General features: G+C 31.5%; 2 protein-coding genes across 5 annotated transcripts in view; one reads left to right on the top strand and one right to left on the bottom strand.

The window, feature by feature from the left end:
• LOC129802741 (uncharacterized) overlaps positions 1–21997 on the bottom strand; it is a 30029-nt gene extending 8032 nt beyond the window's left edge. Inside the window, exons 1-2 of one of the 3 annotated variants that reach the window (XR_008751814.1) lie at positions 21319–21381; positions 7705–7761 (exon numbers count right to left, since the gene is read on the bottom strand). Coding sequence is in view for 2 of the 3 variants with exons in the window: in XM_055848785.1 (XP_055704760.1) it covers positions 21319–21416 (98 nt within the window). In the remaining variant the exon portion in view is untranslated. Of the gene's footprint in view, positions 1–7704; positions 7762–19277; positions 19781–21318 lie in introns of those variants that run through there. The other 2 variants (XM_055848785.1, XM_055848786.1) reach the window with 2 other exon arrangements.
• Positions 1146–24568, top strand: LOC129802742 (arylsulfatase B-like). Of its 2 annotated transcripts, none has more exons than XM_055848789.1 (3): positions 1146–1737; positions 11608–12414; positions 23595–24568. In XM_055848789.1, the coding sequence occupies exons 1-3, from the start codon at positions 1693–1695 to the stop codon at positions 24459–24461; spliced, it is 1719 nt and encodes a 572-aa protein (XP_055704764.1). In that variant the 5' UTR covers positions 1146–1692; the 3' UTR covers positions 24462–24568. The 2 variants fall into 2 exon arrangements, with proteins under 2 accessions (XP_055704764.1, XP_055704763.1); XM_055848788.1 differs by having other exon boundaries at positions 1181–1540.
• The last annotated feature ends 2510 nt before the right edge of the window (positions 24569–27078 follow it).

Here is a 27078-nt window from a genome sequence, read left to right as displayed (position 1 = left end):
ACATTATTCGAAGGCATGAACGTTCGAAGGGAGAGTACTTTCCCCTATTTTTATGGAAATTGGAAATGAGTTTTTTTGCACAAATACTTTTTGTTGCTTTTTCTCTGACCTGTCACATTAGAATACTATGGAATGCAGCTGCCGATATATCCAGTGAATGTGCTTGATCTGAGTAAGTAAATTAAACCCCAGCATCTTAGTAGTAGTAATTATTAAAAAAACACGATTAATTAAAAGATCAAGGACGATAGCAACGATATTTTTTCTTCTGAAGATTTTAAACTAATTTGAATATCCGTTATCAATTAAATTTGCATTAAAATTGGAATATATTGCATTATTTTTTTGTAGAGATCACTTTATTTTATCCCATGGATGAATCGCACAAAAATTAAATGTTTGAGAATATCCATATGCCAAAAACAAGTTTAAAAGGAAATTGTCACGATTGCAAAATATTAAAAAAAAGTATCAAAATGGTATTGATCCAATTAAAAAGTTATAATCTCATTGACCTCTTTCTTACTGTGTTTCTGTTTCAATAAGTTGATCTTCACTCCAGAACGTAAGATCAAGCTGCGATCGCGCCTTTATGGATGCAAATTTCCAGATACGAATTGAGTCAGAGACTGATAAACCGGCGCTCCATATCTTTTAGACCTTCTCTTGGAATTTCTTGTAGTTATTTTTATTCTAATCATCCTGATTTAAATACTCTACGTTCATGTGATCTTGCTATTTCTACTTTATGTTTCTATTTTCTTATTTATTTGTTATATTCGCTACTGAATTTGCTTGAAGCGCTTCCAGTTCTACCAGGCTAGCGATTACATCATAGAAGTGGCGCCACAGAGTCTCTTACGTTTTAACTCTTTCGCGTCTTTAGGGTCATATATGACCCGGGGAAAAAAGTTTCTTTTTGGCTATTTACATTAATTGAAATCTAACTGGAGTCTTGAGAAAATGAGCCAAGAATCTTACATCCTTCTATTATGATGTCGTGCACGAACAGATAGATTTCAATTAATGTAAATACCCAAAAAAAACTTTTTTCCCCGAGTCATGACATTACCCTAAAGACGCGAAAGAGTTAATACCGCTGAAAGTCTTCTTTTTTTATGTTACTCACAATCTTTCTAAAATTCTTCGTGGGTAAAACTTAGGATCATTTTAATTTGACTCTAATCCATACTTTTAAACAGTTCATTATTGAAAGCAATAAGTCATCAGTGTGAAATTTCACAAAAAGAAATAATGATATTACGATCACATCGTATCGGATTATAGTGAGATAATGCGAATTAATTTATTGACTAGACAACCGTGACAGTGTTGTCTTGGGGGCATTCTCTACAGTGGGCACATGCTAGCAATCAGTCGGAGACATTCTCTCCACAAACACGGTCGCTTTTGATATAACTTTTAATTTCCTTTTATAATGTTATTGTGTTTTGTGTATTTTGTGATCGTTTTAGATCATTTTATCAGTGGACAAATTTCCGAAAAACCCAACATTGTCATAATTGTAGCAGATGATTTGGTTAGTCATTCTGATATTTGTTATAATAATCCAAAAGATATTTTTCATTTCTTCACATAACCAGTTAAAGTAACAAGTTCGCAAATGAGATAGCAAACAAGTGTAGGATTCCAAAGTGTGAAATAATTCATAAATTGCAAGCATACAAAATTATGCTATCGAATTCAGTGAAATATTATATCAACATTAATTTAAAGGTAATACATAGATAAAATTTCGAAACCGAAGATTCTCAGCTCTTATAGCAGTACTTAGGAGTTTTATCACTTATCGCACCTTTATTGCTCAAAAGCATTCAATGTTTTTCTGGACAGGTAATTCAACTCATTTAGAGGTCATTGTCACAATAAAAACATTTACTGGAATTTTCCTTAACATAATTTACGTCATGAGAAACAATTTTGATGGTTAATTTGAAAATTAAAGGTGAAAAAAATATTTTATTAGCAAGTTTGTACGAATAAAAACTCTTTTGATGGTCTGATAAAAGCGAATTCAGAGAAATCGCAGAGAAAATTTTAGAGTCGATGTGCAATCTCAAGTGAAAACCCCTACGTGTGTAAAAATTGTAAAGAATTGTTATTATTAATATTAAATTTAGCACTTTGTAACCTAATATCTTAGGTTCTTTATGAAAAGTTTTCGAAAAAAGCAAATTATAAGTAACTGCAATTTTTTGTTTAAATTCAGATATTGTGAAAATCCAAAAAAAAAAATAGAAATGATTTTCGAAAATTTCACGTAATATTTTATCTTAATTACGAAATCTCGGGGATCGGAACAGAATTAATCAGGGGTAAAATTGGACAGTAGGATGTCATAAGTTTGCCTGAGAAGGAATGCAGAGCAAACCACCATAAACACTTCCTTTCGTATCCATTGAAATATTTATCATTATGTTTCTAATATGTTTTCAGTAATTATACGCAAAGAAAAAAATCATTTAATGAATAATTCTGCCCCAATCTCCCATATGAATCAATCATTGATCATCATATTTTCCTATCTTAACTGTCAAAGTTTTATTGTGTCTCTAAAATTATCGATTTTTTTGCACTTTCCAGACTAATTGATAATCTTAAAATTCATCCATTGGATTGGATGTGATGACATGATTATTGTGAAAGTAATATTGCAGAAAACAGAAGAAATTAAATCAAAATGTATAAAAAAATATTAACAAAAAATCCAAAACGAATATTAAAACCACGTATAGTGTAGTTTAGCCGATTATACAGGCTTCGCTCACCATTTATCTCAATTTTGTCAAGCTGGAAATTTACGATAAAATATTTAAAGTTAGGAAAAGAAAACAACAAAGCTTAAACGATATCCTGTATAAAGGATATAACGGTCAATATGCTAGAGTCCTAATAAAAACCTAATTGACTTAACTCACAAATGAAAATTTATTTATATTTCCTCAAATGCTAACAAAACGTGGGAATAATTTAGAATAATACTAATCAGAAAACAAAGATTCCGATCGGACGAAAATGAATATTTATTATCTTAATATATAGGTTTTTTGTTCAAGAAAAAACTTGTTTAAAATGACTGAAGATAAATTTAGATAATTTAGTGCAATATTTAATTTTAATTAAATTTTGGATTTAAAATTTATTTAATTTACGAACTCATATTTCTAAATATCTGCAAAAAAACTTAATTTCGAGAAGGTGAAGAAACCCCATTTAAAAGAATAAGAGAATAAATTTTGCAAATTCGTACTGGTTTAGCTTAACAAGTCCCTGCCACACAGTTTCAAGTGCATTTCAATGACGAATCTCAATACTTATTTGATTTTAGATTTCTGTAACATCAAAATTTCATTTCAGTGTGAAATATTATAGGGTTTCTAATTTTGTAACTTATTCCGCAAGTATTATTATCAAAATTTTTATTACAGAATATTCGAAGACTCCAGGGCAAGTCCAAAAAGTTTTCTTCAAATTAATCTCTTATTTTTTAATTGGATAAACAAACTCATTTTGCAAAACTGGTTTAAGATTGTTTTGGAATCGAAATCCGTGGAGTATTCAGTCTAGTCTAATCACTATGCTGACATCCCTATTCTTATATTACTTAATTTATGGTTCTATTTCTATTAAAAGGAAAAATGAAATCTTTCTCCCGATTTTTTTTTAGAACATTACTGTTAGAGATAGTAAAATTTCAGAAATTTCACAGCAGTCGCCACCAACTTTAGGCGGAAATTCATGAAATATCTTGAAATTTACCAACTCTAATTACTGTTCTCAAGTGTTTCTGCATTATCCACTCTTGTAAGTGTTGGTTACTGTCTAGACTGATTTCCCCAGTCCCCGCTGTCTTCCGAAATGATCAAATAATCGCGATAAGAACCAATGCAAAGAAAGTCGATTATGTAGAAGCATTTGAGAACAGTAAAGTACTAAAAAAAATACATCGTAAAAACGCATACAAAAAGTACCACAAAAAATTAAGTAAACGAATATTTTTTTTAGAAGTAGATAGGGGACGGTGGAGCAGTTTTTTTGCTGCTGATTTTTTTTGAGAACTCAATTGCTAAACAAATATGAACCATATTCAATCTGCCCATGTTCAGTTAGTTTCTCCGGAGTATTGATTATCTGAAAATGCACAGGACAGTTTCTAAACAATTATTTGCAATCGTTGTAAATGACGTATTACTGCTTGGTATTTACAACGAATGTAGATACAAAGTAAATGCAGTTAGCACAGATACTTATCCAAATAATGATGTCTTAATAAACGTATTTTACGATTAAAAGCTTAGCTTTTTAATTCAAGTAAGGGAAGGAGGGTTTACATTGAATATACTATTTTTTCGCATATTTATAAAACAAGCTAGGCCTTAACGTAATGTAATTTAAACATTTGTAGATCTAAATTAAATTATAGGTAGGTTCAATTTCTTTTAGAACAAAATGCGGAGGATATGGGACAGAGACTACTTTCGTTCGTAGAATCACGTTACAAGAGGGTTTCTTAAAAAGGACGAAAGTGAGACTTCTCAAAAATTTATATATCCCAAATTATATTTTAAAAAAAATGTTGAATCCTTTTAAATGATTTAAATTTTATTTTGTTTTACCAAAGCTAAATAATAGTTTTAAATACGTTTTTAACCTTTTAGCAATAACAAAGTGTTCTTCCGGTAAACATCAGAATTTTCGGTACTGTACAAGAGCAGTAAAAAATTAAATTTTATCAGTAGGGAAGATCCAGCATGTCTGCACTGAGATAAAAAGGCTGCGATTAACTTTTTTTCGGCATAATTTTAACACTAACACAATTTTACACCTTTTAAGGGTAAACATGAAATCAACATGAAAGAAGGGTAACTTTAACCCATAATACATATAAAAAGGATAATATTTACACCGTTTTCGGATCAATACTGCAGGGTAAAATTAACATTTCTGGAATGTTATTTTGACTTTTTCGGATTTCTCTCGTGATACAGTTTTCTGTTTTAACTTAAGGCATTATTTCCAAAATTTAGAAAGTTATCTTGAAATTTTTATAGCGCTTAATATACTGTATTAAAATAACACGATTAGTACCCACATCTCAACCATAAAGGCTCTTCACTACTCAATTTATAACTTTAAAAGTAGTGAAAATATCATGAACTGTGTAATTTTGGCAAGGAAAAAATAAAGAACTTCATTCAACCTACTACTTTAATATGCTAATTATGCAAAATATACAATTTTTTGTAAAGATTTATATTTTCTACTGATCTAAATTAACCTTCTGACCGAAGTTTAACAAATTTGATTTTGTAAAGATATTACTAATTTTCCTGTTTATACTTCAGCAATTTTGGCTCCGGCACACCTTTCAGATCAGGAAAATTTCACGAAGTCACTATTGACAGCCCTTTCTTTCTCAAACGTTTTACAAATGTCTATCTCACTCCCTCGTACTCTTCTTCTTTCTTTGAACGTCATAAATTCAATTTAGTTCAATCCAAATTTGAGTACAAGTGAATGTGATAGACACATCCAAGATGTTTGAGAAAGAAAGAGATGTGAATTTTGGATTTTCCTGATCTAAAAGGTGTGCCGCAGCTATTCAAATTTAATTAGGGAGTGAATAAATTTCTGTTTTTTTAATTCTAAAAAACAGAAAAATAATTGAAAATATAAGACTTTGAGTTATGATTAAGTTCAAAATGATTAGAATTTTAAGTAATTTGCAATTTTCTTCAAATTTAGTAAAATTTTTAATTTGTCTAATTATTTCTAAACAAAAAATATTTTTGGTTTTTTCCCGCCCTGCCCTTTGGCCCTTACTTTTCAAGTATATTGGGCCGCAATATTTTTGGTACATGATGAAAAGTTATATTGCTTTTATTAAAACCCATCACATGATGAAAATGATGAAATTTATCAACAATATAATTTAATCAATAGTACCATGCTTCATTTTATAAAACCCAAGTACATTTCAACGAAAAAAAAAAAATGAAAAATAGCTATAAAATGTTAATGAGCGTTATAGAAAAAAGTTCTATGTAAAGTGAATCATGCAGGTATGAAAGTGATATTATGCGCAATTTATTATTTAATTTATCACATAAAAAATATAAATTGTAATATCGTACAGCAAATCTTATTTAATAAATAGACCTTCAATATTGTATACCTTGCAGTTAGTTTGTTAGTACACTAATAAAAAAATTCTGCTTACAAAAAATCACAAAGTATAAACTATATGTGAGTGAATTATTGAAATAATATTACCGAACTCTAAAGTGCAATTGCACTTTTCGATGAATGTCTAATATCCTCCAAAGCGATTAGAAATTTCTCTCTTTACGCAACAACTGCGACGCAATTTCTACGCGAAACCTTACACAACTTGCGATTTGTTCAATATCCGCAATAACAATTCTACGATGTTCGAAGACACCCAATTTATTCGTTATTTCTTTGGTAAATTAGTAGTAATTCCTTGAATTTACTCATGCTATTAATAATGAAAGAGGAGTATCACGTGGTCAGTTTTAGGAAAATGTTTAATGGCTTAGAAGTGTTAATTGGTGGTCAAGAAATTAGAGTTTCGAGATCACATTTTTTTTCCATTGAGCAGACAAAAATTAGTGATTTTATGATAATTGCTAAATGAAATATAGATTAGAAGATTTCAATTTCAAAGCTATTTTTTTTTGCTATTTATTTATTGGAAGTTTTAAGTAAACAGAAGAAAAAGAATAACCTCATGCTTAATTTCCTCTTTTCTCAAGCCTTGAAAGTTTTGATACGTCCAACAATTGTGTTACGATTTGGATTATCGAGGATTAATTTGCTATCACCACCCATTGTTGTTGATTGCTTCAAACCGATATCATTTGGATTTGGACCGTCAATTATCTCCACCACATAGTTATCGTAGGGGCCACCTGTTGCAAGGACATATTCTGCCCTATTAGTTCTGAATATTCTTTCCTCATCAGGAGTTTTGCCTTTCGAATGAAAATAAACAAAAGGAATATTTGAATTTGGTTTGGATTCTAGAGAAGATTTTCTGCAAATTTTTATCTCACCAGAATCGACATTTCCTGTTGTGAATATATATCTAGCAGGAGAATTCTTATATTTTGATAGATCTGATAGCTTTTTATTCTGCCTTCTGTCTTGCTGCCTAGAATTTTGCCTACCAGCTAAAGTGGCTGGAGGAAGCGATTCTCCCCTTGGAGATTGCGATGGTCTTCTGCCACTAGTTGCAGATCCCGAAGGACGCGATTCTCCGCATGGAGATTGCGATGGTCTCCTACCACCAGTTTGAGTGGCTGAAGGATGGGATTCTTTTCCTGAAGGTGTCGATTGTCTATCCCGATCACCACCTTTACGCCCGTTATCCCTTACTACTTCATTTATGTTATCATCACTGATATCGGGATAAAATTTATCGTCGTAAAAATCATCAGTTTGTTCGGAAACAAACGGAACAGGAACTTGTGAAAAAAAGTTAAATAAATAAATAAATAAATAAATAAAATCTTTAAAAACGCCACAATAAGTTTGTTATCACATTTGAAATTTAACGTAAGGAAAACGTAATTTTTGCATTAATAAGTGTAATAATGTAAAAAACACCTTACGGAAATTTTCACAAAATGTTCGTAGGGAATTTTTGGAGTTAGAACTTACAATCTTTTCCTTGACTCTGAATGGGAATTGTGCTTGCGGAACTAGATAAAGTAGCACCTGAAACAAAACGAAAGTAACATAACTTAAAAAAAAATAAAAGGGAATTTAAAAAAATAAAATAAAAGGGAATTATTAAAAAAAAATAAAAATAAACGAATAAAATCACTAACAATGTGCCACTACCACAATTAGACCCACTGTTAAAATATGTCCTGACATTTTCCTAGATTTTCCACAAAATGCTGTAATCTCAGCACAAACAGCATTATTTTATAGCTTCTGTAAAGTACCATATTGACTGACATATGAATAAATAAAATATGTTGAGTAAGAATACAGAAATATTGAATTAAGTTGATGTCAATATTGAAACAGGTGACTATAAACTTTTTTTTTTAAGTTAAATGCTTATTATTTACTAATTTCTCAACACAAAGAATAAAGTTGAAGTACTTTGAAAGTTAATCCCTCTGATAAGAAACTTTGGCAGAGTAGTAAAATGAAGATCAAGTACATCGTCCTGAGATAAGAGTGAAGGAAGTGATACAATTTTATACGAGGTCATCTACACGAAGTTAATACTATAAATGCTTTTAAAAAAGATGTCTATAGATTGACAAAATATTTCATTGAAACTGGTTTAACTTTTTTCATTTTTCCTAAATAACATTGAAGGTCTTTCTAAAAAAAAATAATATATCAGTGCGTAAACCTGCGTTACAAGATAAGGTAGAAATGCGTAAATCAAGTCTTGTAATTTATACAAAAAATTCCCAAATTCTACAGCATCACGCAACACCAGCAAGGCTTTCATAGAGAATCAATTAATAATAATTAGATATTTAAGACTTCACAAAGAGAACGTATTCGATACAAGAAACTTTCAATTCTCTCAAATTAATTTCTAATTATTATCAAAATAAAACCATAAAAAATATATAATAAAAAAACGTACGAAGAACAGTGTTGAAAATAAAAACTAAAAATCAATTTTTCCGATTATTAACCAGTCTTAATTTATTGTGAATTGTCTTAATTTATGTAAAATATAATTCCCGGCCTTGGGATTGAGTTAAGTTGACTCATTAATTGAATCTATTCACTTTACACAGTTTTTGGACTTCATCATATTGATAAACTTATAAGTGATTTACCGGTACTTACTTGCCGGTAGGATGAGTGTGCCAATGTCGGCATAGTTGCAAATAAGCACTAAAGTCCTAAGTTTGAAATGCAATATTTTTAATACATATTGATATTTTTTGTTACTTCCTTTTCGGGAAGGTTGTGTGGAACCTTGAAAACTAGTTTATTATCTTTGTTTTCTTTAAATCAGTTCCTAAAATATTGAAAAATTAGTAAAAATGTGGAAATTACTTTGGGTAGTATTCCGGCCACTTTGAGTGAAATACCGGCCACCTTGTTTGTGACCACATTTTGTAAAGCAACGGATAGAAAATTTCAAAACGTCAAACGGAACGAGTTTAATATTTACTTTAATACGTTTATATGACCCACAAACCCTGAGATCTTCCGTGTAATTTGTCCTGAAGACCTGAAGAACTATCGAAAGGAAACCTTCTGCATTTCACCACAAATCACAAGACTGCTACAAACACAAGTGATCTGTTACATTTTTTGTAAGACTGTTTCCACACTGAGTTTTTACAACACAATTTAAATTCAAATTATATCTAAAATTTAACGGTCTTTGTGATAATACATCCTAAAATGAATAAATATTTAAAAGCAAAATGAATTCATTGACTATTCGAAGATTACATACATAATTTTAATTCATTTATATGTTTTGCCGAAATTACACTCAAAGTGGCCGAAATTAGAAGCTGGCCGAAATTTGGCACACTTACCCTATATAAATTATTAGAACTCTTGAAAGGTTTATTCATTTTTGTCTTGAAAAATCCTAAAGAAAGAAGGGTTAAAAGTCATATTACCCAAACAAAAACAATATTTAGGAAAAAGTGCCCATGATACGTACAATACCAAGCTTTGTAATGACTAATTTTTTCTTATGTTTTTGAATAAATGTGACTCCGCAATATATTTTAAAAACTGGGAAATTTCCTCTAGTTTTTAAAATATGGGTGCAATGAGTCACATTTCTTAAGAAACATAAGAAAAAATTAGTCAATGCGAAGCTTGGGATCGTATGAGGTATGGGCATTTTCCCCTATAGAAAAGGTTTTTGCAAAATTTAAACCAAGGCAATGATTTCAGGGTGCATTAATGGGAACTAAGGAACGCGTTGGAAAGTCAGACAACACGGAATGTCTGATCAATTAAATTTTAAGTAATATTATACAATTCTCTTATTTTCGTGTCGTACTATATAAAATTTATTTATTTATTTATCATTTTTGCCTAGCTATGGTTCTTAGTCATAATGAGCCAGCGGCTATAGACCTATAAAACGGGTAAGAGGAAAGGGGAGAAAAAAGATAATTCCCTAAAAATTTGATTAAAAAATTATTAAACTATTCTTCAAAGCATTCTAAAATTGCATTAATTATTAAATAATTTTTAGGTTATCTTAATTCGAACTTATAAATTGCTTAAATATAAATAATTAATTCTTTCACGAGCTCTGAGAAAACTTAAACGTTTTATACTGAGCATATTCTTATAGGAAATTTACTGGTATACTCTACAACTTTGTCGAAGATCATTTTTCTCTATCTTAACGAGAAATGTGCTTAAATTGAGCTAATCAGTATTGATATTTTCTGTAAACCAAATAGTCCAAAAATAGGCCTCAAAATTTCATTATTTTTTTATTTTACATAATCCTTCCTCGAATCCCTTGAAACATTGTAAGTTAAAGAAATTTCATGAAGGCTAATAAAAATTTCAAGCCTCAGTCTCTTTTATTTTAGAAAATAGTGAATATTGAAATTTTCGTTTTGACAAATTTTGCCCCAGTCTCCCCTAACGCGCTCTCAGACTTTCTATCTTTGACTCTCTATTTAGAGTTTCTACAATCTCCAAAAATTTAGACCGTATAGTGAATGTGCAAAAATCGCGATATGATCTTTTGCAAAAAATAAAATTCAATGCGTGAAAGTATAAGTATATAAAAATCTCACGATTCTCTTCCTTATTGTCAATCAATTTCGAGCTATAAACATTGAACATTAACAAAGCGCTACATAAAAGCCAAAAAGTGTTAGCTTTTTATAGCTTTTTTTAATGTTCAAGCAATACAATTTTAATATTCATAAACTTTCCACAAACTTAAAATATTCGCGAAGACTTATTTCAAAATAGTTTATAAATTAAAATAACTTAAGAAAAAAATGCAATTCACCTTACAAAAACTCTATTAAAACTACAGTAGACTCTCTCAAATTCGGGCATATAGGACCGAAATGTCAGCCGAATTAGACAGAAATTCGGGCGACATGTGCATATAGATATTGAGTTTACACACCCATATATAACGTAAATTGCATGAAAATCCCTCAATAATGCAAAATCACATCAAAACTAAGACAAACCATGCTAAATTTGAGCATATATTTGATTCATTTGATAATCATAATCAAACTTGAAAAATGACAACAAACTTTTTTCAAATGTAACCTCTGCCCGAATTATAAAGTAGCCCGATCTTAAAAGAGCCGAATTTGCGAGAGTCTACTGTAGCTTTGAAATATCGCATTTTTTTATCACAGAAACATTTCTTATATTGAACATGATTTCTTATCCTAAAGCGCCTAAAGCAAACAATCTGCTCCTTATATTTCACAAAATAGAATTTTTGCTTTTAGAAGAAAGAAAAAGTGTAATTTTCAAAGGCTAGTATATTCAAAACCTGACCACTGATTTTCCCTAAGATAATTTCAAAATTTCTTTAAAATTACTTTTTATACTTTTATTCAGGGCTCAAATGATGTTAGTTTTCGGGGTTCTAATCAAATACCCACCCCAAATATCGACGCTCTAGGTTATCAAGGTCTAATACTCAATCGACATTACGCCCCTGCACTATGCACTCCTTCAAGAGCTGCCCTCTTAACCGGAAAGTATCCCATCCATTTGGGGATGCAGCACTATGTCATCCCTTCAGATGAACCATGGGGACTTCCACCTGGCTTTAAGATTCTACCTCAATATTTAAAAGAAGCTGGATACAAGACAAGGATAGTTGGAAAGTGGCATTTGGGGATGGCTAGGAAACACTATATCCCCACTGAAAGGGGATTTGACTCCCATGTGGGCTTCCTAGGACCCTACATTGACTACTTCGACTACACACTCAAGATGACCAATAAGAACTACAGTGCGGGCTTTGATTTTCGTCAAAATGATCATATTTATCGTGAAAGAGTGGGTGAATATGCGACGGATGCGATCACAGAAGAATCATCGAAGGTTATTCGCGACCATGAACCCTCCAAGGGTCCACTCTTTCTCTTTGTCGCTCAAGTCGCCCCACACGCCGCAAATGAATATGATCCACTTCAAGCGCTGGATCGCGATCTCCAGCAAATGTCGCATATTGAGGGGGAGAAGCGGAGATATTATGCTGCAATGGTGGCAGCTCTCGATCGTTCTGTTGGGAGAATTGTCGATGCACTCTGGGCGAAAAATATTCTCAATAACACCATCATTCTTTTCTACTCAGACAACGGGGGACCCACTCATGGTCTTCACTCCACAACAGCCTCCAATTGGCCACTGAGAGGGGTGAGTAAGAGATTCAAGAAAATATTTGCTCGAATTGTAAAGGAGAGCACTTTTATATAATTAACTTTCACTAAGGATTTTATTGTCTTCTCTCTAACAACTCTTTCCCTCCAAGGTGTTTTGTTTTAATGTTTTAATGCAAAATTCAAAATCATTCATCCTAATTTATAGTAAGGAGACTCTTAAAAGCTCAGCCTATAAAAATTGGCAACGTTCTCTTTGTGTTATATAATATTTAAAACATAAAATAATTTGTAATATTAAGGGTAACACGGGTCATTATTTCGGACAGTTTATAATATCGGTCACTTTAAGAGAAGCATATGAATCTGCAACTAATTTGATTAAAATTATGAAATTATCTTGGAATTTTTAATGAAAATGTATTTTCTACAAATATTTATTCGTTTTGAAATAAATTAACACAAGAGAGTTAACTCTTTCGTCTCTTTTGGGACTGTAGTACCCAAAGAAGCATATGCATTTTCTATGAAAAACAATGTTTTTTAATTATTCAGAACTGGTAAAAATCCGATTCTTGTGGATGATTACATACTATAAGGATGTCCAAATGTGAAATATTTTTTGTAGGGCCTCAATTAATTCCTGAGCTTAGATATTTTTGATTAAAAAATTGTGAAATTGGCTTGCAGCATATGCTGCGGTCCGGAAAGAGTTAATGAGTGTGAACCGTGAGTGCCGATGGATTAGTACCGATTTAAAGCAAAATATCGACAGATCGGCACTGTTTTTCTAAGAAATCGACGGATCGCCATAATTTGGCCAGAAATTGACAAATCGGTTAAAATTTTATTGAAATAATCGGAAGATCGGCACACGAGTGAACCAAGAGCGGCAGTTATCTACCCCTTGATTAACACAAAATTTATTTAATCTTGAATATGATTTTAGTTTAAATTATTCTTTATTAAATTATATATACCATATAGAAATGATACTTTACTGAAACTTCAGTGCGAAAAAATTTAAGGAATAATGTGACAGATCACTTGACATGTAGTTTAGAATTTTGTTTGGCTGAGATAAAACACCATATTAATTTTTCTTTATGTTTTTTAATAATATTTGGAAATATTCATTAAAGATTGTCTTAATTTGTGTCTACAAAAATGGTTTCTTGTACCCACCGCAAGATAACTTTTATTTCGTAAACTTTTTTTATATTCTCCCCATGAATATTGTATTAAAAATTAAACATATTGTAAGCAACTCGGTCGTAAGATTATGTTTCTTATATCGGACACTTCTTTTATTTCTCAAAATTATATTTTACGACCGAGATGGTATGGAAATAGCCTTAGAAGAGTTTTAGAATGGCAAGGAACTTCGAAAAAATTAGTGTTCAATATTGCACACAGCGTAGACTTTGTCTATGACATAGTGTACAACATAGTATGCATAACAATGTCTATATTTTTATTTATTTTTATGTCAATTCGAAATTATTTTAAAGAAAATAAATGGTAAATTATTTTACAAAGTTTCAAAAAGCACTCTTGAAAAGCAACTAACAAAAAAAATATTTTTATTTAAAATATGACGTTTCAAAGTCAAAAAAAAGTACTTATAAAGAAGGTGTCCGAAATACCGCACACTTTCGCTGGATTCCAAATCTGTCTTTATAAATATAAATATCAATTTTTAACGCAAGTTTTGATACATATGGTCTCCTGGATCCCTTATATCAGAAACTGTACTATCTGCATATGATTTGTATCTATACTTATTGCAAAGACCGCAAAGACGCATAGCTGCGTAATTATTTTCCACAAACGATGATACAAAACAGCAAATACAATTACACTGAGAGAAATCCGAAAAAATCAAAATAACATTTCGGAAATGTTAATTTTACCCTGCAGTATTGATCCGAAAACAGTGTAAATATTATCCTTTTTTAGGTGTATTATGGGTTAAAGTTACCCTTCTTTCAGGTTAATTTTACCCTTAAAAGGTGTAAAATTAACATTAAAAAATGCTGTTATATTTTTACACCCAAAAAGTGTTAAAGTTATGATGAAAAAAGTTAATCGCAGCCTCTTTTTTTCTCACTGTAGGGCAGTTGATGATCGAAGCGACTATATTTCAAAGATCTTTGGAAACTTGGACAAATCCACTTGAACAATTTCAACCAACAAATATTTGTTCTTGATACGAAACACGGTTATTTACTTCTAGATATAGACCACAAGATGAAAATTAGAAAACGGTCAATTAAGAAACACCTAGATATCAAATGTATTTGTCTGCTGAAGCCGGCTTTTTAAGTCCGACTTTCGGTGTGTCCGAATTTAAGCACTGTCCGATTTTTATCACTGTACAACTTTTAATAAATTACCCTATTGGACGCACTTCTTTTAGATGATTAAAATGATCTTTAAAAACTGTTCGAATTTTTCGTGAACCGAGCTAAAGAAATTAACAACAAATTCTAAGTTCGTAGCAGGCACGGCTTCGAACATTCTGCGAAGTGTTGTTCGCTTTGTTACTGCTCTGCAAAAATCCCTACTACAATATTAAGCATGATTTAAAGACAGCATTTTTTCTATGAAACAAATAAAAAAAAAACACAGTAAGAAAATCCTTAAATTTTAATTAGGTATATAATTAAATATTTAATTAGTCGAGGGCTAATCCTTAAAAAAATAAGAAGAAGAATCTTTAGAAAAAGTTATTAAAAGAATTTTTAATAAAAGTAATTACAAAATTAGTAATTAAGATTTTTAAGCATATTTAGATTTATACAAAATTTCAAAGCCCTACAGAAATATAAATTAATCAACAATGATATATAAAGTAAAGAGGGAATATTATCTTGTTTCCAACTTACGCCCGTTATATCGATATTTCCATTTGCTTATCCTAATGGTGTTTGATTTTCTAGAAAATAAAATGTCTTAATTGTTCAACCACGTAAAAAAGAGTGGGGCACTTCAGACACTTAAAATAAACATTTTTTTCTCCTAATTTGTAGGTACATAACACCATAAAAAAAATAATGATAAGAACAACAAACAATCAATATAGGAGGAAATATATTCGTGTTGAAAATCTCGCGATTGAAAATAAAACTAGTCTTGAAATCATTATCAAAATTGATGAGACACGCTCAAGAAAACCATCTTCAACGGCAGACAATAAAATACTGAAAAAAACTTAAAAGGGAGAAACACGCGAGCGTTCACAGATGTGTGAAATACATTTTAAAATTGTCGTTCATTCTTCTCCTGAACATCGCGTTTCCCTCTTTTCCCCCAATTTATGGATTGTCCATATTGATTTTTCATTAAAGCGCTTCACGAAATTGCCAAACAACCCTCTTAAAACATTTATTCCAGGACGAAAAAAATGCGCAAACGAAAAAAACAAAGCGATAAAAAATAATCCATAACTGATTCATTTTCCTCAAGAAATAGGAGAAAAATTTAGTGATGGGGAAAATTTCGGCGAATAGTCGGTTTTATTCGCTATCCTGTAAATGAGTTTCTCGATGTTCATTATTTTACACGTAGAATAATAATATGTGATTTCTCAGGATTCTTCATTATAATAGTACAGAATCTACAAAGAGTTTTGTCTAAAAGAATTGAATTAACAGAATTATTACATTGTCTAAGAATGCAAATTCTCATGCTCGAGCTCTTATTTTGAACAGAAAGAAATTATACACTAATTTAAGAATGCTTCATAGGCAACTTGAAAAAATTATGTCAATTATCATTAAATAAATGTAGCATATCAAATGTTATTAACATATTATATAAAATTTACTGTTGCAAGTTCCAACTTCTTAAGCGTTTTCCATTAAGTCTTCAACGCTTATTGCATCGTATAACCCAACGGATTTTAATTGCTCCAACTCCACAGAGCGAGCAATATTGTAATTCCTCAATTTTTTGGTCTCTCACAATTTCTATCTTTCACCAATTTTAATGTCACATCTTCGCTTTTTTTGACTACGATTTTTGAGAAATCGGAGCCCTTGAAGCTCCTATTAGTCGACATTCACATAATTGACATGACATTAATTTATTAATAATTAATTAAATTTTTATAATAAATGAATAATTGGATATGTTTAAGTTCATTGAAAAGGTCTTGGTATCCCTACAAGACTGAGTTAATTGCAATCCATTTACGGGTTATAAATCAGTAATGTATACCAATTCTGAACAAATAAGTTTCCGCAAATTCGACTCTCGCTAAATACGTTTAAAGAAATGGTTGAAATTTTTCATTTTTCACCGATGACCTCCAATCATTCCTATTACTAATAAATAAAGGCCGAAAAAAATTTTTAGTTCGTAATTCTTAAAATTGTGCTAATCCTCGGTATCTCTAAAAGTAATGTGCGCCTGTACATACTCCAGAATGTATCTCAAAATGAACAGGATCCCATGTCTCGTTCTAAACATATCTCGAAAAACATGAAAGTGGAAAGGAGTTAGGGAGTCTATCCGGTGTTCGCCAGTGGGAAAAGTGGTCACCCTAAGAGGAAAACACTTTTTTGGTCTTGCCCAGAGCTTTCGGTCCCAATATGGACCTTCTTCAGTGGTCGACAAATTGTGTTTTCGCAGCTTTTCTCAGGGATCGGTCGATTTTTGTCGGCTAGGAAAATCATCACCAGCAGGATGTCAGTATGGGGGGTCTTTTCTTGTGAAAATTTCTCACTATTTCTTGTAATATTTAAATAGGTTTAGAAAAATTGTGATGCGACTCTTTATGACTGTTTTTTTCTAGGTTTAAAAAAGAAAAAACCGTCATAAAGAGTCGCATCACAATTTTTCTAAACCTATTTAAATATTACAAGAAATAGTGAGAAATTTTCACAAGAAAAGACCCCCCATACTGACATCCTGCTGGTGATGATTTTTCTAGCCAACAAAAATCAACCGATCCCTCAGAAAAGCTGCGAAAACTCAATTTAGTCGACCACTGAAAAAGGTCCATATTGGGACCGAAAGCTCTGGGCAAGACCAAAAAAGTGTTTTCCTCTTAGGGTGACCACTTTTCTCACTGGCGAACACCGGATACACTCCCTATCAAGAAAATCGCGCCAGTTCCCATTATTAGGTGGAAAGGAGAGTTTCAATGGAAAGGAGAGGAGTGGAGGGAAAATGGGTTCTAAGAGTTGACTTGTGGAGGGATACGAAGGATTATTCCAAGCTGCTATTTCTTACCACATGAAAAACGTATTTTTTGACCTTATTGACCTTGCCATATAAGGTAATAATATAAGGTCATATAAGGTCATGAAAAATTCGTTCAAAGAGTTTTAATCAAAATATTAGAATATATTGCTTAATAATATTGGAATTTAGGCAATTTATATTTTTAATGTGTAATTTCTTTGGGCACTCAATGGGTCAAGTGGTAGAGCGCTCGCTCTATTTATGATGCAAGTGTCCCGGGTTCAAATCCCCTTTAGGTCATCCGGAATTTTTCGGGGGCTAAGGGTGTTAGGTGCATCCAATGAGCTTCACTGCACTTGATTCCACTGGGCATGGGACTGACAATCCCATCCCTGTATAAGAAATAAAGAATCTCAGCTAAAAATACTAATGGATATTCCGAACTCCCCTTCCGGGAAGGCCTAAGTTCGTTTATGGAACGTTATGCCGCCATTATTATTATGATTATATAAAGCGTTTAAAAAACTTCTGTAATCTAAGACTATCACCAATAAATTTCTTGGATCCAGGTTAGAGGATATATAAAGTTTGATTGAGCAACATAATTTCCAGACTCATTCTACCAGGCTGGGTCAGGTTAAATTCATTCTTTCCTTTTCTTTTTTCTAATTTTCTAATTTTGTATTATCTTTTTTCTCTCCCCTTTTATCCTTTAATCAAATCATGTAGGAGGATCAGACCCTATTGGTATTGATTTAAATCAATAAATTAAAAAAAAAAATTAAAATAAGGAACTGTGTAGGAAAAAATAGTAAAATTTCTGCAATGTCAGAACCTTATTCAATTATTTTCGTTGAAGGAAAAGTATTGCTCACGTAGACTTTAAGATTAAAACCATTAAAACTGAACAAAAGTCCGACAGTTTAACCTTAACCCCTGGCTAAAGGCTTTTTTATATGGAGCTTTTTGAAGCCAAGTTGAACCCATAAAGACGAGAAGCCTTTTTGTAACCGAAAATTAACAATATGAAACCAATAAACAAAAATAATGAAACATCTAACCTCAAACCTTCGAAAATCCAACAGGACCGGTTTCAATGGTTTTAGCTGAGTTTTTTTTTACATTTTTTTACATCAACGAATGATTAGAACATTAAACCATAAAATTGAAGAAATTCTCCTGAATACACCAGTAAATAATCATTTTTAGTCTAATGAAAAATATTATGTAGATGCAAAGTTATTGTAATTTGAGTACTTCTCACTTTTAACTTTGTTTAATTATTTACTATAGAGCAAACAGATGGAGATTATCAAATTACAACATTAGAGAAAAAATCAAAGTGGCACACTAGTGAACCCCTCTTTTTTAAACGTTTAAAATTAAAATTAATTTATATAACAAGCAAATTTTCTAAAATCCTTTTAATTAATTAAATTAATTTAAATTGTACTTCTAATATTACATATCAAAAAAAGATTGTGTAAAATAATTCCAATTGATTTTCTTACTCAAAACATCGTAATAAAATAGTTAGTGTAAAAAAGTGATTTAATTACACCATTAAACTACAGCATGCAAATCTTCCGTAAAACACACGCGACATCTTTTCTCGATTCCCCTTTTTCACCAATTTTCTGTCGCGAGAGGAAAATTATTGTTGAAAATTATTTTCCTCATTGCAATGTTATTTAGTTATCAATTACTCACATTTAGCTGCAAAATCCACACTGCTATCGGATATTCTTGTTAATTAATTAATCTCGTAACACCTTCTGTGACACCTTTTTAGCGATAAAAAATAGTAATTTTCGCGAAAAAAAATTGCAAATTAATTAATGATTGAGATAATTAGTGCAGAGTAAAAACACTGGTCAGATGTTAATTGTCAAAAGGTTCGCGACGTTTTGATTAGTGTTGTGAACGCGTAAAATGTAAAAAAGATTGCAATTAAAATATTTCACGCGCAAAACCGTCTTCCATGTTTGATGATGAGGAGACTCACACGCGAAAATGCTGCGTGAAAGAGTAAAATTTTTCATCAGAATCCTGTGCAATTTCAAGGGCCACATATTCATATTCAATCAATACTCCTCTCCCCAAAGTATTTTCCATATATCAGAATACACTGAATCGATAAAAAGACACGTTATTAAGAAGGGTCCTCTCTTTTTAGAAGCAAGGGAAAAACGTCGGATGATTGTTATTCTTCACTCTTTTTTTCTCGTCTTTCGCTCTCCTACATGCGCCGTCTCCTCTTGAAAATATATATCCCCCGCTGAAATCGGGAGGGAAGGAGCAGGCATACAAAAAAAAATGAAGAATAAAATAGGTGTCACACTTATAAAATCGCTACTCCTTTATGGCATTCTGTATTGGTTGGTGAGACCAACAAGATACATTTTCGCGATGAGTTGCATGGGAGTTAAACAAAAAAACGCTCCATCTCACTCACAACAACGAATCACCCGCATAACGCCATTTCACCTTTTTCTGATTACACTTTCTGATTACACTGTCGTGAGACCAATCTATATAGCACTCTTCCTCCCCAGAACAATGATCTCGCCGTTTCGCAGTTTTCTTCTTATACCAAGAGGTATCTTTGGCCTTTGTTTCGGTTCGCAATTAAAGAAAAACAACAAAAACACGAAAAATTCAGGCCCAAGAGCGGCAATTCTCTTTTCTCATTCTTCCCATCACCGTGATTTCTTTTGCGCTCCTTCGTCTCTCATTTACATTTGGATTCATATGTAATTAGATTATTTTACCGCCATATTTTTACATGCGCTTCTTGGCAAATTTTTTTTCAGCTCCTTCTTAGGGATTGGCTGAATGTTAAATCGTTTCATTTCATCTCGCTCTCTCCAGGTATTTCGAAAGGGATTTCAAACAATTGTTCTTCCCAAAAAAAATTTTTTTTGGAAGAAAAATGATGAATGAACAGGGACTCATTAAAACCAAAAGGACGATATATCCTAAAAATTTTGTTTTCCTTCCTACCTGAGCCCTTTTGTCCTCAATCCTCACCCTATACACGTGGTATTATTTAAGTAACGTCCCTCTATCCGTAGCAAAACACCCATCCCGCAAAAGTAACAAAGATAATGAAACATAAAAAAAAATTCTCACTAATGAATCTCTGCTCCAAGAAGTGTCTGTCACTGTGATTTGTGTATTTGGATGCCAGAAACACACCACACAATGATTTTAATTGGTTGATTAACGCCATTGAGGTCCAATTAGTGTTGAAATAAAATAATTTCTTCCTCTATTATTCAATAGAGTGTAATTATTTCGAGATTACTGCCCCAAATGGTTGATGCACACAATTTACACCATTATTTTCAGAGCTTGGGAGCCAAATAATATTCTGAGAAAATTATTCATGAAGAAAAATCCCTAAGGGCAAATTCAAAATTTTGAACCAAAATGTTGGAAAATCCGTTGGAAAATGGTCATTTTGGTCACATTTCGGCACATTTATCACTGACCGTTGCTCAGATAAAAGAAAATAATTTATTTTAGCTGTGTAAAAAAATGGTGTAAAAAAATCCAAGACGTCCCAGCCTCCGCCACTGTCTTAATTAACCAAACATATTCGGCGTCACTTTTTTTCGCGGTCCTCCCACTCTGACTTTTTTTTATACAAAATCGACGCTAATGGTTTCCCATTGATATTAATATTATGCTATTCACCAAAAAATTTTCATGCAGAATCCCTAACAAAACTGAAAAATCATCAACTCACCGTACTGTTGCCGTCGATGTCACACACTTCACTGTTGAAGCACTATTTTGATCAAGTTTTTTACGATGAAAATTTGTTTTCGGCGACAGACGCTGCATACTCCTCTCACTTCTTATCAGTGAATGTCAGGGTGAATGTCAGAGAACTAATGTGTCAGTGCAAAATTGTCACTGACATCCGTTGGAGCACTAATTGTTTAAATTCAAATTTTTAGTATTGCGCCGCGATGTTAATTAGTTATGCTAAAACTTTGCCTTTGGATAAAAATATCGATCGACCTCAATAACGACTACTTTTTCTCAGCAATTAACAAATATTTTACATTTCACAAGCAACTAATTAGGTAATTAATTAACGCGTAATTAATTAATTAATTGTCGCGTAATTTCTAAGCATTCCCATACACATTTTCCACAAAATATCACTTAAATAACTACAAAAATTTCTTTTATTGCTATGCATATAAATGTAAATATCTTTATTGTTACAAGCTCATAAAAATGTTTTATATGCAATTTCTCAGCTGTTTACGATTTATCTGTGATATTCACATAAAATTTCCAATAAATGTTTCTTTTAAGTCTTTTAATTAAAATATGGACCACTAATGATTTGCATATGCAAACTAATATGTTATATCAGGAAACAAAGGTACTTTTAAATACGTCTAGTCGCATTTCGAAGGTTTTAATGGACAAGACATTTATAAAACAAAATTTATTATCCTTGATAAAAAATAGATACCTATTCTTGATAAAAGATTTTAAGAAATATTTGAATTTGGATAACAGTAAAAAGTGAACAGACAAGCATGTTCATTTAAATTTAATCTGAATACTATAATAATTTAACCCTTTAAGGGAAGGGCCTGATTTTGGAGGCCAAAAATTAGCTGATTTTCGCAATGTCTGTTTTTTTTGTTTTTTTGAGGAGAAGAAACGATCGAGCTTTATGAAATTATCGGTATATATTTATACATCATTTATACACAGTAAAAAAATTACAAGGATAATCGTTGGTTTGCTTTTTTACCACGATTATTCTTGTAAAGTTACACAAATTATGTATTTCAACAAAACGTGTAATCCGAAAATGTGTAATTAAAATTTGATGTAATTGTAAACCGTGTAATCAACTGGGAATGATTACACAGTTTTGTATATTTTCTTACATATTTCGTGTAAAATTACACAGTTTTCAAATAAAAAGTGTACAAAATACACAGTTTTCAGACAAAATGTGTAAAAATTGCACAAATGTGTATTAGTACACACGATTACATGTTTAATGTAAAATTTACAATGAAAATCATAGTAAAGCAGCCAAAATTTTTTTTACTGTTTTACTAAAAAGAAATTAATACCAAATTGTGGACTAATATAGGGGTCCCAGAGATTATGTAATATAGGGAGTCCCAGAATTATGCATATCGGGAATGAGATCATGCAAATACACTCATGCAACTTTGCCTACCATTAGCAACTAATTTGTAAAATCGTTTTAGTGTATGCAAATTTTCTGCATGCTAGACATTTCGCCCAATTTTCTTCTGTCCCGAAAATATGCGTAATCCCGAGACCCCCTGTAAATAGTTCTCTGAAGCGCCTCGGCGACACAATCTCTTCTAAACGTTTAAATTGCCACTATCTAAGTGCATGACTTTTCTTGTCCATGTGTTATATTTTTGAGTGTTTGCTTTTGATTTTGTTTGGGCTTTTTCACCGTCTTGACCGATCAATTTTACCTGTATTGAAAATACCGGTTAATAAGTGTATTTAATATATCAAAGTTAAAAAATGAAAAATCAGAAACTTTTCTGAGTTTTTTTAAAGAATAATTTGTGATAAAATTTTGCAATAATGTGCTGAACATATGACTTTTTCCAAATATCACTTAGGTTCAATTAGAAAAGAATTTTAGCGATTCCCATTTTAGTTTAGAAACGTTTTAGCAAGTCTAATGGTTCAAAATAATAATTTTAAAAAAAAATCTGTGGAGAATTATTTTACTGGATTTACGTTATAATGTCAGAAGACCGTAGCGATCTTTCTGTCATCCAAATACTAAATTTTAAGTAAAATATCTGAATAGTTTAGTGGGAAAGCAAACTAACTATTAAAGCCCCCACCCACAAATTTAGAGCAGCCCTCCGCCCCTATAAGTCAATATACTAAATATTAAAACATAAACTAATTTTTCTAAAGACTTTCTTTTAAATTTTTGTAAATCATATGTTTAACTACTTTATCAACTGGGGTCTTATATTCTATTTTCAGCAAAAAGACAGTCCATTTGAGGGAGGAGTGAGGGTTCCAGCTGTTATTTGGAGTCCTCTGCTACAAACGAAACAAGGCGTTAGCAACGTCCTGATACACACGTCAGATTGGTTGCCTACTTTTGCTAGCTTGGCTGGAATACCTGCAGAAGATCTCAGTGAAATGGATGGATTTAACATTTGGAATGCTTTGAATGAAAATTCTACAAGTCCAAGAAGTGAAGTGCTTCACAATATTGATCCAATTACTGGCTACAGTTCTTATGTCAGGAATGGATGGAAATATGTTAATGGGACAAGATTGAATGGGGAATATGATGAATGGTATGGAGAAATAGAACCCAATCAATCTATTTCTGTTGAAGAGTATACCACAGCTGTCCGAGAGAGCTCAGTATGGAATATTTTAAGTACTTACACAAGAACAGAACTGACTGAATATGATATTTTGGATATAAGAAATTTGGCCACAACGAAATGCAATAGAGACAGCCTTCCCGAAATTCCTTGTGAGCCACTGAAAGCTCCATGCCTCTTTCATGTTGACTCTGATCCTTGTGAAATTTCCAATCTCGCATCAATTGATCCTGAACGAGTAGCCATGCTCAAAAAGCGAGTTGATGATTTTTCTATGACAATGCTAGCACCTATAAATGTTAAAGCGGATCCAAAATGTGATCCAAGACAATTTGGAAACATTTGGACCTGGTGGTTGGATGAACTAGATGCCCGGAATCATAATCAGAATTTTGACGAGCTCTTTTGGATTCTCGTTACGCTTACGATTTTTGTGGGTCTCCTTGTAATTGGTGTTATTGTTTTCGGCTGCAAAAAACGACAAATTTGTACCACATATATTAAGAAATAATTTAAGTATTTTTGATATTGTAATATAATAAAAAAGGTACTCATACTTTTATAATGCTTTAATTGTTTAATTAAATGACTTTTTTAATAAATACCACTATTAAACAAGCACTGGATGTTTTCTTTAATAATAGTAATCTATTTTATACTCAGTACCGGGATTATGCACTTTGGGATTATGCACCTAACGGTATTATGCACATACAATTATGCAAGTTTGCCTACCATTGGGAGTCAATTAATGAAATCATTTTTGGAATACGCCTAATGTATACTATTTTATACTATGTATATTATTTTTACTATTAAAGTGTACTATTTTGTAATGCGGGAAATTTAAAAACATTATGCTTATTTTTCAGAATAAAACTTTAATTTATTTTATTAAGGTAAATATTTTTGAATATTCTATCAATATATTGAAGAACTCAGGTTAAAACTACGAATTATGAAATTATGAATACACTTCTTTTAAACAGTTGAATCTTTTTGTCGTAACTACCTTTATTCCTCGCGAAATTCGTTCCACGGCCGATTTGTCCAAAAGAAATCTCTTGCGGGTATGCAAATTTTCTCGATGCATAATGCCTTTTCGCGCGTTTTTTCGGTCCCGAAAATGCGCATAATCCCGGGACTGAGTGTAGATTGTTGAAAAATAGTTGATGAATACTGTAAGTGTGTGAAATTAAATGGTGAAAGTGAAATTTGCAGCATTTGTGGTAGAAAGAAAAAATCAATTAGCGAGCAAACAATGAAAAAATCTAAATCATATTTAGGTTTGAATTCATTTATTATACTTTTATTCACTCTGCACTTAAATATCAAATTTAATTTTTATTTAATCTTTCTTTGGAATTTTTATTGTAATCCTACAAACAATTTAAAATCTTGTTTTTTTTTAATTTATTTTCAAGAAGTTGAACAATGTTAAAAAAAAACCATTCAAAAGGCGGATCTTGTATGCCAATTATCCGAATAAGAAAGTGTACACTGCATCTGCAGGTTTCTGTCTGTTTTTATTAAAATCACGTTAATTTAACTTCAGAATGCATTTTTAAAGAAATCTCGTAAGGTGTTCCTTTTTTTTAATACCTGTGACTACTACCCTGAAAAGAATTGTTAAGCACACAAATGGATCTGAAATTCATTAGATTTTCGGCGGAATTTCTGCCTAGAAAATCTGCATAGTGTCCATCACTTCACAAAAATATTGTTGATTTATGAAGAAATTGTAGAAGTCATAAAGAAAATGGTATGTTCTGCTTAATAAGCATTACCGATTAAACAATTTGGATAACTAAAAACATGCGAGTAAAAATACTAATTTCTTAAAAATCGCCAAGGGAATAATACAAAAACACGAAATTTATGTCGATAGTCTGCTTAACCCTTTAAGGACGATTGGAACACCGGTGTCCCATAAAGAAAATAATTTTTCGTGACTACCTAAAGTTATTTTTTTCTCATGTTTGTACGTAATTGCAAAGTAGAAGTTTGAAGGAATCTAGAATATTTTTGCAAGTCTCCAGCTATTTGTTAAATAGTAAATTTTTAAGCTTAAAAATGACGAATTTTTAAATTGTCATAATAAAAATGAATTTTAATTATTTTTTATACTTCCAATTTTTTTTTAAGCAAAACCGTTTTGGAAAAAAGAAACTACAATATTTAAACATAATATTTTTCATTAAAGTTAAAATTATCAGTTATTGGTATCTTCAGAAAAATTATTTAAATTTTTCGGCTACTTTTGTTCCTATCGCTCATAGATGTAAAAAATACACCGAATCAGACTCTGTTGGATTTTCTAAGGCTAGATGTAAAACCTTTAACTGATTTTGTATATCGGTTTCATTTTTATTGCTAATTTTCGGTCCGCAAAAACTGTCTCGTCGTTAAAGGGTTAAAGTTTTTACTTCACTTTCTACTTATATCACGGCGTCGCAGAATTCTTTATTTTATATAAACACAATGATATCACTAAAAAACACTCTATTGATTTTTGCAAACGAAATTCTATGAAAAATATTCCATCTTTTAATGGCCTGTACACAACTATGAGAAATCTCTTTAAAAAATGCCTTTTTAAAGAAAATTTCTCCTATCCTTGTAGGCAGAAACGTTAGAATTTTTTTAAAAAGGCAATTTTTGACGATAGTTGCTTCTGGTGTGTAGACACCATAAGACAGAGCTGTCTGGAAAGTCTGGAATGTAGAAAAAAATCTACAGAAAATCGGCAAAATATCTACAGAAATTCGTCAGAATATGCACCAGGATTCGTCAGAAAATCAGCAAAAATTTCTGACGAATTTTGTCCCAAGCCCAAATAATTCGTAGGAATATTTACATCGGCAGAGGAGTAGATATTTTCTGCAGAAATCTTAAAGATATCTGACGAAATTATTTGACGGAAAATCTGCAAAATATCGGCAAAATATCCACAGAATTTCGTCAGAGTATGGTCCAGGATTTGTCAGAAAATCTGTAACAACTTTCTGACGAATTTTGTCCCAAGCCCAAATAAAATTCGTAGGAATATCTACAGATTTATCAGCAGATTTTCGGCAGAGGTGTAGATATTTTCTGTAGAAATATAAATGACGAAATTATTTGACGGG

The sequence above is a fragment of the Phlebotomus papatasi genome, chromosome 2 (assembly GCF_024763615.1).
Source record: "Phlebotomus papatasi isolate M1 chromosome 2, Ppap_2.1, whole genome shotgun sequence".
Classification (NCBI taxonomy): domain Eukaryota; kingdom Metazoa; phylum Arthropoda; class Insecta; order Diptera; family Psychodidae; genus Phlebotomus; species Phlebotomus papatasi.
The sequence above is the reverse complement of the archived record's forward strand: the minus strand, read 5'-3'. Positions and strand labels throughout refer to the sequence as shown.